The 14,015-nt window shown below is 40.3% G+C and overlaps 1 protein-coding gene across 2 annotated transcripts in view; it reads left to right on the top strand.

Moving 5' to 3' along the window:
* Positions 1 to 14,015, top strand: part of card11 (caspase recruitment domain family, member 11) — a 229,217-nt gene that overhangs the window by 162,490 nt on the left and 52,712 nt on the right. Inside the window, exons 12-15 of one of the 2 annotated variants that reach the window (XM_060840330.1) lie at positions 5,721 to 5,830; positions 7,508 to 7,528; positions 10,746 to 10,813; positions 11,498 to 11,630. In XM_060840330.1, coding sequence (XP_060696313.1) covers positions 5,721 to 5,830; positions 7,508 to 7,528; positions 10,746 to 10,813; positions 11,498 to 11,630 — 332 coding nt within the window. The remainder of the gene's footprint in view (positions 1 to 5,720; positions 5,831 to 7,507; positions 7,529 to 10,745; positions 10,814 to 11,497; positions 11,631 to 14,015) is intronic. The other variant, XM_060840331.1, reaches the window with a different exon arrangement.

Genomic DNA, 14,015 nt, shown 5'->3' with positions numbered 1-14,015 from the left:
CCAATTTTCCACCAAACTTACGCTGACTAATCAGGAGGAAGTTAGTGGGAAATATGAGTAAGTGCAAGGAAGTGTATTCTTGGTGTCAAAGTTGTGAAGGGTACAGCTGAAACAGCTGACTCCACATTCACCATGCCCAAATATTGTAGATCAGGCACCAACAAAATAAATATGACAAAATAAAGATATATATGAATCGAATAGTCAAAACAATAGAGAATAGTAACATGCAATTATGCAGAGTTTTTGTTGTACAGTATGTCTCAAGGCCCTTCCCAACTCGGTGCAAAGAAAATAGGTCCTACAGTATGAGTGTACCTACACTTTGAAAAGTACTTAATTAACAATAAAATACTAAAATACGTTGTTTTAACAATGCAAGCTTATATTAATTTATGAAATTTGCAACAAGTAACACTTTCTCTGTTGTTAAAGAAAGGAAAAGACGTGGCTATTTTTCAAAATGTTTTTCAGTACTCTAAGTTAACAGAAAAAGCTGTTGGCTCTATTAAGCTAATTTTTTATTGTTGGTGTTAGGACACCAAGACGAATGCAGTATACAGCAAAGTCAGGATTATTTTTATTACATACTTGATAGTATCTGTTCTATTTGATGTGAATCACAAGGAAAATCTCCCTCAGGCAATCTATGAAAATAGGCAGTAGTGAAAACTGACAAGCAATTAATAGTTGCCTTACAATGATATTTCAGTTGTATACTCCATTCTTTGCTTCACCACTTCCCTCCTCTGTTTTGACCCCAAGGTTCTCTTCCATCTGTACTGTGTTTTATAATGAAAAGGGAGGGCAAATGGAGAGATGAACCTCTGTACAAAAACAGCGTAATGCAAGCAGTGTTGTTGTTATTATGGTCCAAAATACACAGTGCTGACTTGACCAAAATGTTTCAGCAACCGATTTGATGAGCAGTTTTGAACGGGAAGTGAAGTTGTCTTGTAAATCAAGCAGACAATTCTATGTATGCTGTGAGGAATGATTAGTATATAAATCCAAATAGGAGTTCTTACCTATTGCCCCTAGATGTAAGCTGCCTCATTGGTGGGGTCAGGACCCAGGTCTTAGCTGGTGATTTTTGCCTGCATGGAGCATTGTAACAGCTAAGGAGCATTGGAAGTTGAAAGAGAAAAATTGAAACTGGGAAGTTGATGAAATGATGATGACAATGCATCTGTCCATTTAATTCAAATGAATCAATGTCCCACCAGATCTCAACTTGAACTAGAAAGTTAGGTTTTAGCCAACTGCTTTGTCTGACAGTTACCATGCACTTGAGTAATTAGTCACAGTAGCTTTTGTGCAAGAAAATTAGTTTCAGAATCCATTTAATCGCTTTGGTTCTGCCAAAGTTCACTTTTATTTCAAAGTTTATGCTGTACTTGGTACAAGTATTTTGCCATTCTCTGCCTTGTTGAATCCCGTCCTTTGACAGAAGCTCCTGTTATGCTGTTGATGTTTATTTGTGCTAATGCCAACTTGAGGCATTTTCTTGGCTGTTTTTCAGTGGTGGATCACCATTGCTCTCTTCACACATTCATGGAAGGAAAACAATCTAAAGTGCAAGAATTCATGTCCTTGGAAAGCTTGTTATCAGTGAATGGAAGATTAGTTCCCACCAAAACCACTGGGCTTGTTGTAGCAGCATGTTCAGGTCAGAAACTGCTTCACAAGAAAGCTGAGCCATCGCTCACATGTCCTTCACTTTATCTCATAAACTCAACCTGACGTCTGAAACCAAGAGTTTTGCTCGCACCTAATTAAGTCCCTTTTGTCCCCTTTCCGGCTTTTACAGGCCATGTTAAGTACTACCTAGAGAGTCTTACTAGAGCACATCTTAAATTCTCAGTCTTTCTCTCTTTCCTGAAGATTTCAAGGAAAAAGGAGGAAGAGAATATCAATGATTGATGGCTTCTAAATTGAAGGAATTGGTAAATGTAAAGATTTCCACAGAATTGAGAGATGTGGAAAATGTATTCTGAGTCAAGGGCCTGCCTTTGCACAAAACATTACATGATGCTAATGTGTCCACTTCAATCATTGTTCAAACGGTGAGCATCCCATTCACTCAAGATCTTGAAGTGATCTGAATTGATTCATTTCAAATAAATTGATTCAATGCCTGTATTTGGGCCAGGCTACTTCAGACTGATCTCTGTCTGTCCCAATTAAAGAAAATGCAATGAATGTACAGAGAAATGGAGGAAAAATAAATGGTCCAACAAGACCAAGACCTGCAGTGCTTGCTGCTGAACCGCCTCCAAATGAAGAAATTGCAGTGCAGATCACCTTAGGATATAGAGGAGGTACAGAAGTTTGAGTCCATCATCCTCAGTGCCATTTCTTCTGGTTAACGATATCTCGGAACTGTGCCATCTGTTGGAGCAGGGCTTCAAGCCTGGTGACAGTCAAGGTGCACCAATGCTTTATGCAACTGGCTGCTTCCAAGGAATCACTGGGGACCTTTGTGAAGTCATTTAATCCTCAACCTCCAAATTTTCATAGGCTGTTACTACTGTAATTTGTGCCAGATCACACCACCATCTTGTTTGCCAATGACAGGATCAATGCTACAGCCTGGCAATAGACTTTACCAACTTTGGCTCCCTCAGATACAAGGCTGTGCCCAATTCATTAAATATGCCATATCATAATATGGCTGACTTCATCTAGAAAAAAGGCTTCCATTCATTAAATATACAAGTCACCTGTGGTCATCAACATCACAGCTTGGAAGTCTGCATCAAATACCATGCAAATTGTCATGATGCCTATATCATTGGCACACTCAGGTTCCTGCTTCATTTTAATGCCAGAATTGGCATTACAAAGGAGGGTTGTGAGGAGATATGGCACACCTTCTGCCACCATGACTGATGACTCAGATGTGCAACTCCCTGACTGAGGTGGAGTAGAGATACAATGCAGCCCATTCTTCTGCAAGGCTGTGACAGAGCAGAGATAGGTGTTTTGATGATAGAGTTTAAATGCCTGGATTGAGCTGGAGAGACCTTACAGTATGCTCCAGATATAGTGCAATGTAATATTTGCGTATTGTGCTCTGCACAACTGTAACAGACAAAGAAAGGGATGTGATGAATGCTGAAGAGCTGGGAGAGTGGAAGCAGTCTTCTGAGAAGGAAGATTGAGTAGGAGCAACCTCACCTTCAGAATGATAGAGTGGTGTAGTGTTAGGTACAACAAGCCAGACAGGAATTAATTGACACTCACTTCACAGATGTGAGATGGGGTATGTCATCTTTCAATGACTGCAAATTAGTTGTTGTTCAAAAGGCAAGCAATTCCTGTTTCATCCCAAAAAAAATGCAGTTTTTAAAATTTTTTTTACTAATGTTTGCTTTTCCTGTAGTTTAAAATGAAGTTAATATCATCAACTGTTTGAAGGATTTACAATATGTGATGTTTCCATATTCATAGAACGTAGACCAGTATAGTACAGTACAAGCCCTTCTGCCCTTGATGTTGTGCCGACCTCTTATCCTACTCTAAGATCAAACATATTGTTAAGTTTACTATCATCCATGTGTCTATGTCCCTAATGTATCTGACTCTACTACCATTACTAACATTCCATGCACCCATCACTTTCTGTGTAAAGAACCGACCTCTGACATCTCCCCTAAACCTTTTTCCAATCACCTTAAAATTATGCCCCCTTGTGATAGCCATTCCTGCCCTGGGAAATAGTCTCTGATTGTTCACTCTATGCATCTCATCATCTTGTACACCTCTATCAAGTCACCTCTCATCCTTCTTCGCCCCAATGAGAAAAGCCCTAGCTCCCTCAACCTCTCTTCATAAGGCATGCCCTCCAGCCCAGGCAGCATCCTGGTAAATCTTCTCTGCACCCTCTCTAAAGCCTTTACAACCTTCCTGTAATGAGGCAACAGAACTGTACACAATATTCCAAGTGTACAAGGCTCCATTGAACTCCAGCAGTAACCTTGCGGCTAATGAAAGCCAACATACCATACAACTCGACCAACGTGGATAGCAACTTTGAGGGATGTATGGATATGGACCCCAAGATCCATCTGTTTCTCCACATTGCCAAGAATTCTGCCTTTAACCCTGTACTCTGTATTCAAATTCAACCTTCCAAAATGAATCACTTCACACTTTTCCAGATTGAACCCAATCTGTCACTTTCAGCCCAATTCTGCATTCTATCAATGTCCCATTGTAATCTATAACAGCACTCCACACTATCAACCACTCCACCAACCTTTGTGTCATCAACAAACTTACTAACCTACCCTTCCACTTCCTCATCCGAGTCATTTATAAAATTCAAAGAGCAGAGGTCCCAGAATAGATCCCCACAGAACACTACTGGTCTCTGAGCTCCAGGCTGAATATTTTTCACCTATTACTGCCCCATGTCTGCTATAGGCCAGCCAATTCTGTATCCAGAAAGCCAAATTTCCCTATATCCCATGTCTCCTTACTTTCTGAATGAGCCTACCATAGAGAACCTTATCAAATGCTTCGCTAAAATCCATGCATACCCCATCCAATGCTCTATGTTCCTAAATGTGTTTTGTCATATCCTCAAAAAATTCAATAAGGCTTGAGAGAAAAGGCCTGCCTCTCTCAAAGCTATGCTGACTATCTCTAATCAAACTACAGTTTTCCAAGAAATCATAAATCTTGTCTCTCAGAATTCTCTCCAATATTTGCCCACCACAGACGTAAAACTGACTGCTCTGTAATTCCCAGGATTATCCCTATTCCCTTTCTTGAACAAGGGAATAACATTAGCCATCCTCCAATCGTCTGGCACTACTCCAGGGGATAGTGAGGATGTAAAGACCGTTGCTGAAGATGCAGCAATCTCCTCCTTCAGTTCATGTAGTAACCTTGGGTATATCCCATCTTGCCCAGGGAAGTATTTATCCTTAGGTTTTTAAAAATTTTCAGTGCATCCTCCTTTTTAACATCAACCTGTTCGAGCATATCAGCTGTTTCAACTATGACATGATGTTATGCTATGTTAAGCATTTCGGAAAAATTAGCAATGCTTCAGATAGGTTTCTAATATATTATGGTGCTAAGGATGGGTAGCCCGAGTCTTACGGTTACAGTTGCTGTGACAGTTGATAGACAGAAGATAGTATAATACAGACGTATATTTACTCTTGTGTGAATCTATTTCCAATGAGATGTCATCAGTGCTACCTATGTGCCCTCAGAAGTTTTCTTTTTTGATATCTTTCCCACTGCGTGTTCTATGAAGATTTCTTCATGGCTGGCACTGTTTGACCCAAAGGCTAGCTGAGCTTTAAGTATGGCATTGCTAATGTGAATCCGGTAAGATTCTCGCACAGGCGAGTACTTCTGCCGCTGCATCGTTGAGACTTGGGGTACACATAATGAGACGAGCTGCAGAGGACTCCATGAGGAACTCGCTGGAGCTCACTGTGAGAAACTATCCATGAAATTCCCTAAACATGACGCTTGGCTGATTTTTAGTAAACATCAGCCCAATGTATTTAATTACAGATCAGAAATAAACTTTTTTAAAAAAATTATCTTTAGCGAAGGGTCCTTTTAATTAATGAGATTAAAAAGAACCAGCCTGTTGTTTAAAATTAAAACACACAGCTTCCCTGTACAGTGACTCATTTATGATTCAACTATCGAGTTCAGAAAATTTCCAGACCCTTTTCTTTGTGTTATAACAGACCCTGAGACCCCGATTCCCCAGTGTCATGTCAACTACCCCTGAACCACCTTGCAATGATTCAATTCTGCGAAGAACTAGAGAAGAAGACCGGGAGATGCCACATAGAAGGTAAGACACATGCCATTAATTAGTTCTGCAGTGAATGATATCCAAGAGCGTCAAAATTTAATACAAATTGTCCTGGCCAAGCAGGTACTACTGATAGTATATCACATTTAGTTGCCATTGCTTCAGTTATAAAGAGGGTAATGGACCATAGGCTCTTTGCAACCTTTCTACATATATGGAACTGGTACCACAACAAATATCATCTTGGATTATGTTGACATCTGTCAAAGAATCAACTAATCTTGAAGCAATTTTCTGGTTTCCGAAACAGCTTACACAACTCTGTTTTATTCTTATCACTTTGCTCCTTTTTCAAGATTCGAGTTCTTCTGCATATTATTTAATTTTCCTTTTCTTGACACTTCCATAGAAACTTGCAACTATGGAACTCCTCACCATCCTGAATCATCCCTATAGCCTGTTACTCTCACAATCATCACTTCATTCTACAAACAAACATTTTTCAATTCACCTTTAATTCTTAATTTACTCAGTATTTCTCTTAACTTTCCAATCTTGGTAATATCCTGCATTGTGGCTCCATACCCTTCTCTCACTTAGATCAAATATTATACTTATAAATAATTTGATTGAATTAACTTATGCTTTCATTGGACTGCCTTAGTGGATTCTTTCCCTAATCTTTGAGCAGCAATGAAGTTGTTTAACAGACAGTTTCCACCCAAAACACTACTCTTCAGCAGACCATTGGCATCACTTAATTCTCATAGAACGTATACTTGTTGATGAGAATAGAATCATTAAAAGTTGAAGTAGCAACCTTTCCCTCAGATTTTGACATGAGAAGGTGTATTTTCATTGATCTGCCTATTATTTATCCCTATTAAATGTAGGGATAGATGTACATGTTTGATCTAGATGTACATCTGTAGATGTTTGATCTAATTCTAAATTTAAGTTTCAAGACTGGACATGGAGCTTATTTGTAAGCTGAATTTCACTTACGTTAGGATATTTTCCTCTGCTGAAAATCATATAAATGTGAAATTGTCCTTCCTTGTGTTCATTTTAGTTCCTATTAGTGTATTGTCTTTTTTTAATTAGCAAATGTACAACATTGAATAATGATCAGACTTCGTATTTACTTTCCCATTTTTCTGATCATCCAATATGCAATGAGAATTTTTTTTTGTTGTAATTGTAATGAATATTTGGTCATGTTGAAATGAAAGACTTTATCTTGTTTTTGTTATCCAGTGTCAGGATCAAGTACTCCCAAGGCTTGTGAACCATTTTTAGATGCAAATAAATGCTCCCTCACCCAATCTCAACAATGTGTCTTTCACTTAAGCCAAGATGTATTGCCTCCATAGCTCCAGTGTGACACTCCTGCACAATGCAAAACAAAGAATACCAATTTATAAATAAATTGTACTGAATTATGTTAGTGTCTCACACTAATGAGCTGAGAAGACCCACATTCAATTCAAGTACAGCTCTGAGAGACAGTGGAGATAAAATATGTTTTCCATCTGAATTTAAATTCGGTTTTCAGGTGCAAAGGGACAGTGTATGAACACACTTCACCACCTGATATCTAAAAGTAAATTTAAAAATCTTTCATTTTGTGTAAGACTACATTTTCATTTTTACGTAATCATCTAGTTATATGGTTGTTTTGATTTCTTTCCCCAACCCCCTCACCCCTTTCCTCAGTGCCCGTTTGAAGAAATACAGGTAATTTTCTCATGTAACTGTCCTGGTTTTGTAATCCGAGTTGCCTGTTGCAAATGCTTGTCACATCCCTTGTGTGTAGTGCCACGCTTAGCTTATAAATGTTTGGCTATTTTGAAGGAGTTTCCCACATTAATTACATCTTTAATAGAGACATTTATTTCCTATTAACCTGGGTGTATAAGTTTCACATGGCAAAGCTAAGATTTGATTAGACTTACAGTGTGGAAACAGGCCCTTCGGCCCAACAAGTCCACACCGACCCGCCGAAGCGCAACCCACCCATACCCCTACATTTACCCCTTACCTAACACTACGGGCAATTTAGCATGGCCAATTCACCTGACCCGCACATCTTTGTGACTGTGGGAGGAAACCGGACCACCCGGAGGAAACCCACGCAGACACGGGGAGAACGTGCAAACTCCACACAGTCAGTCGCCTGAGTCGGGAATTGAACCCGGGTCTACAGGCGCTGTGAGGCAGCAGTGCTAACCGCTGTGCCATTTGTCCTACTTGTTAGGGGAATAGCAAATGGGGAGCACAGAGCGGTAAGGATTTTTGTAGAGTTCGCTAATTGGCCAACTTGCAGAAACGGGACTGAGCCGGGAAATGGCAAGTGTCGCCATTTCTGTTTGAAATTGGGAACTGTGCAGCCTTGCAATTCAAAAGGAGGCCAAAACCAGGCATCAAAGTTACTTGGACCGGCAAATGTAAATTATGTTGGCTAACCCCAAAGATGATTGCAGTCATTATGATCCCACCTCCCCCGCACCAGCTCTGCCTCTGAGCTTATGTACCTGTATGAGAGGTGATTTGTTGCTATTGCCACTTGTGTTAAAGCCTATGCATTTGTTTCCATGGTGACTGAACAGTATGAGGTCAGCTTAATATACTGCAGGAAAGAGTTGTCATTTGTTTTGATTTTTATGATTACAAAGCAATAATTCATGCTAAAGGAAACATTGCCCTGTGTGATAGGATTTTATTTCTGCATGGTATTCTGCAAGTGTTCCCTTTGATACGTATGCATCTTGTTATGTATTGAAAAACATTTTAAAATTCATGTTTTTGTCACTGTTTCTGGGCACTGTTATCCTCCTGTTTCTTCTCTCCTGAAGATGGTGACTCCTTGCTGAAACAATATTAAGTGGACAACATATGCCCTTTAGTGTCATTTCCCAGCACTCGTTAGTCATGTCTTAACTTGACAGTGAGTGGCAGCAAGGTATTCTATTGGTGTTTCTGGTTTCCAAGTCATTAATTAACACGATAATTGGAAGTGCCAAATCTTCTGACCACAAGTAGCTTGACTGATGCACTGTCTGTCACTCCATCAGGGCTTTTGTGATGGAGAAGGAATCTATAAGTATACACTGTTCTCTTTACATATACTTCAAAGAAGTATTTGCCAAAATGTTTGGACAACATAATTAAATCAGCTGTCAAACAACACCATTGGCACTGCTTTGCTGTCTGAGGACAAACCTAATCAGTTGTGTTGCATATGCAGATTAAAATATCATCCTGCATGCCTATCCTCCAATTGAGAACTTTGGATTACCCCATAAACCATGAAAGTGAAACTCAAGGAGTTGTTCATAAAGCTATAAGTTTGGACTAATCCTTTCACAGATATACTTTTTAAAGTACTATTAGTTATTCCCATTTTATACAGGTTGTGTCCTTTTTATTTAACTTAACAGGGGTCACACAGTGGCTCAGTGGTTAGGATTGTTGCCTCATAGAGTCAGGGACCTGGATTCAATTTCATTCTCGGGCAACTGTGCAAACTCCACACAGCCAGTCGCACCGTGTCTGTGCAATTTTCCTCTAGATGCTTTGGTTTCCTCCCACAATCCAGGAATGTGCAAGTTAGGTGGATTGGCCTTGCTAAATTGCCCATATTATCCAGGGATGTCCAGGCTAGGTGCGTTAGCCATGGGAAATGCAGATTTGGGGTGCATCTGGGGAAGATGCTTTTTGAAGGGTCGATGTGGACTCAATGGGCAGAATGGCCTGCTTCCATGTTGTAGGGATTCTATGAACTAATAATAAAGGAATTTTTAGAGAATCAATGAATGCGATTTAATGTAGAGAATGGGGAGAGCTGATGGGATTGTTGTGTTGCTTCTCTCTTTTGTTTGGGAATACTGGCTCCACTAAATGTCAATGAAGGATCTAACATGAAAATTAGAGCTTAGACCACTCAGCAATTATACCAGGAGGCACCTATACATTTCAGATGGAATTAAGGTAGCTGCTGCTGGTCATGTACTCACCCTAGGTCCAGGATCATCAAACAACACAGGCCATGGTGAGTATGACAGGGATTACACTGGGAAATAAGAGATTGGCAGTAAGGGTGGGGAATGGCACTCAGTTAAAATCCCTCTTTCCAATTCCCATAAGGTCTGCTATTTGGGTTTCTTGCATGGTGAATCCCTCACTAAGTGAGTATTCAGCTGAAAGCTGTCCATACCACAGTTTAAATAATCCCACCGCCAATAGGGGGTACATTAAATTTTACCTCATTTGTTTTCTCAGAATTTGTTATTTTGGTTGAATTACCAAATAAGGATTTGGGATCCTTCCTGTTATACTTCTCATCAGAGTAAATCGTGGAGCTCATTCAATAGCTTTTTGAAAGTATTAGAATTTTCGTTTCTTTAAGCATTTTGATTGTCACTTCAGTCCAGAATCTAGTTAATTCAAGAAACACTGAAAGATTTGGTTTATGTGCACTAAGCTGTGAAATTGGCCTGGCACCAATCAAATTAATAATACTACCAAGAAATCCAAATCACTTCCAGGCTTGGGCCTCATGAATACTTTGTTGAGGAGCAGAAATTTTTGAGTGGTCAAACAATTGTAATCCGAGTTACTTAGGGAGGAAAACTGACCAGTTACCCCAATGGGTGTGTCTCATTTGAGGAGAGGGGGTAGGAAAATATAGAAGGGAATGGAGTGTGGCCGTCCTATCCTTTTAAGGTCTGCTAGTTAAATCTTTTAGTAGCTGGAGAAGTGGTGATATGAGCCTTGTGGTAATAACTGGACAATGACCTTACAGTGATCTGTTGATGTTGGAATTGCTCCATGTAATTTTCATAATAATATAGTGTTGACTAGATGATGGCACAGTGTGTCAAATACAATGATACTTTTGGTTCTCTGTTCTCCCTTTTCTCTAAAACATTACTTGTCATTTTATTTCTGACAGTGTAACAGAGGAGGACAATGATAGTATCTGCTGTTACACCTTTGATGCCATGCAGACGGAAACAGATGGTACGTTTGCATTTTGACTAATTATCTAATTAAGGGAGCTTAGACTAATATCGCCTTTCACTTATAATAGACTAGTGCAATCCATTTTGGAATTGGAATAGTAGTACTTGATCGACATGTTCAGGGTGAGTGGATGCTATATTGCAATTTTATAAAACTTTGATTAGATTACATTCAATTCCGGGTCGAAAGGAAATGAAACAAGTACAGTGCAGGTTCATCAGAATCAGGCCTGGATGCAAGAGTTAAATTTATGAGAATGGGTTATTTTGACTCAACTTGTATTTTTTTGAGTATCAAAGAATGAAGATGATCTAATTGAGGCATGTAGGATGACTAAAGCAATTGATAGATTTGATAGATGTCCCCTGTAAAGGGGAATGTAAGATTAGAGTTAGACCACCCGAGCATGATCTCAAGATGCATTTATTTTACATAAAAGGCCAGGGATTTGGGCCAATGGAAAATTTCAATTTTGAAATTTTTAGATTTCTATTAGACAAAATTATTAAAAGTGATGGGACAAAGATATGCAGATGAAGATTCCACTCACCCATGATCTGATCAAATGGTGGAATAGGCAGTGTGTATGAAATAGTCTCCTCTAAGTTTTTTGTGTTTCTCGTGTCAAATCTGCTGTGCAATGTTGACAAGCTATTCATTAATGTTAATGTTGTGAACCAGATGAATATCAGGACAGAATCTCTCATGGACCACCATCCATACATTCATCTTCATCATCACATCAATCTGAAGCTTTAGATTCATGTGAATTAGACCATATGGACTCCATATTCAGAAAATTCTCTTTGGAAAGGTATGAGTAAATAAATAATTAATTCTAATGTGTTCTGAGTACAGCTACTCAACATAGCATTGCTCCACTTTGAATATACAGATCTTTGTTTTCCCATCTTTTTTTCCTGCATATTTGTGCTTTGTGCATTCCTTGGAACTGTAATCAATGCCTATGCAATAAGAAATACATTCCAAGTCACATTCTTCTGGAATAAGGATCTCACTCTCTGACCTGTTAATGAATTTGTTTTATACATTTCAAATCTTTCTGTATAACTTACTAGAACTATGAGATAATAATGCAGTATAAGCTCTGGGGCCTTTGGGATGAAATATGTCTTTAATGAGACTTGAGAAAGAACGAGGAACAATGGACAAGGAGAATGAATTAGTCAAATCAGGTGCAGAGAAAGGAAGGGATTAGGTGAGAATATAAACAGAAAGGAGAAAACCATTTAAAGTTTGAATTTTGACATTTTAAAAATCACCAAAAGCTATTTCCCACCTGAGCAATGAGACTCAAAAGTGTAAATGCTCAATTCAGCATCAAGGCGGTTAATTGGGAGTCAATCAAAGAGTATTGTTCACGACTGAACTTAACCTATTACAAAAAGTGAGTATACGCAAATCCAGCAATTTCTTAAAAAGTTTGAGGAATGAAGATTGGGATGTCAGTTCTAAAAGCAAGGCATTTCTATTCCCACCACTGGCATTTCACCAGTTAGGGGTGGGATGGGTGGGGTTGGTGCTAGATGGTCAGTATATTCTTAGACCAGTTGAGGCCCTTGACTATTCAAGTAAGTGCCATTTTGCCTCCGCCTGCCACCACTAGCATTTTACCAGCAACATGGCTGTGGTAATGAGAGGATTCCACTTCTACCTGCTTCAACCCCTCAGCTCCCCATAGAGGTTGTACTCTTCTGACCTCACAAGTGATGACAACATGCCAGGTGGGGGGAATTGTCTGAGTGACCCTAGCAATTTGACCTCATATACCTGTGTCCTAGAGCCTCCTGCTTTGCTGTTGGTAAATCTTTTGTTGCTGTTCCAGCAATGGTCACTGCTCCCAGGCGATCTGAAGCTCTCATCCAATTGGTCAACACTGTAATGGTGGCTGATTATCTCTTCAATAAATGGGATCCCTGACATTTAGTCAACGAATTGCTTGGTGCACGTAAAATTGGGTCAGGCCTCCCATAAACAACTAAGGTAGAGCTGCTACTAACTTTACAGACAGTGTAATATCCTTGCTTCTGCGTGGCAACGTTAGGCTTTGCTGTAAATGAACAATGCACTGCTCTATGCAGCACCCTTTGGGTGAGGCAGTAAATTGTCAGTTGAATACCAACTTTCACAAGACAGTATGTGAAAGAAAATCAGATGAGGAGTCAAATAGGTTGCCGATTTGCTACCTCATGTTTTTTATAAAGCGAGGAAAGTTTATGAATTTTCATGGAAAGCAGCAATAGAGAATGTAATTTTATTCAATCAGAAGCTGTTCCGTATACACTTGTCACATTTGTATTAGTTAGCAGGCTCACACATGAGAAACTTGGAGAACACTGAACATTCTGGCTACATTTCAATCATAGATTGGTTACAGCTCACAATGGGTCTAGATTAGAGTGGTGCTGAAAAAGCACAGCAGGTCAGGCAGCATCCGAGGAGCAGAAACATTGACGTTTCGGGCAAAAGCCCTTCGTCAGGAATAGAGGCAAGGTGCCTGCAGAGTGGAGAGATAAATGAGAGGGGGATGGGGTGGGGAGAAAGTAGCGTAGAATACAATAGGTGAATGGGGGTGGGGATGGGGGTGATAGGTCAGAGAGGAGGGTGGGGGAAGGTAGCAAAGAGTACAATGGGTGAATGGGGTGGGGATGAAGGTGATAGGTCAGAGAGGGAGTGGAGTGGATAGGTGGGAAGGAAGATAGGCTGGTAGGACAGGTCATGAGGGCAGTGCCAAGCTGGAAGGTTCCGAGACGAAAGATGAGGCGTTCTTCCTCCAGGCATCGGGTGGTGAGGGAGCGGCGGTGGAGGAGGCCCAGGACCTGCATGTCCTCGGCAGAGTGGGAGGGGAAGTTGAAATATTGGGCGATGGGGCGGTGTGGTTGATTGGTGCAGGTGTCCTGGAGATGTTCCCTAAAGCGCCCTGCTAGGAGGCGTTTGGTCTCCCCAATGTAGAGGAGATCGCATCGGGAGCAATGGATAAAATAAATGATATTGGTGGATGTGCAGGTAAAACTTTGATGAATTTGGAAGGCTCCTTTGGGGCCTTGGATGGAGGTGAGGGAGGAGGTGTGGGTGCAGGTTTTGCAATTTCTGCCGTGGCAGGGGAGGGTGCCAGGAAGGGAGGGTGGGTTGTTGGGGGGGCGTGGGTCTGACCAGGTAGTCACGGAGGGAATGATCT

The sequence above is a fragment of the Hemiscyllium ocellatum genome, chromosome 20, assembly GCF_020745735.1.
Source record: "Hemiscyllium ocellatum isolate sHemOce1 chromosome 20, sHemOce1.pat.X.cur, whole genome shotgun sequence".
Taxonomy (NCBI): domain Eukaryota; kingdom Metazoa; phylum Chordata; class Chondrichthyes; order Orectolobiformes; family Hemiscylliidae; genus Hemiscyllium; species Hemiscyllium ocellatum.
The sequence above is the reverse complement of the archived record's forward strand: the minus strand, read 5'-3'. Positions and strand labels throughout refer to the sequence as shown.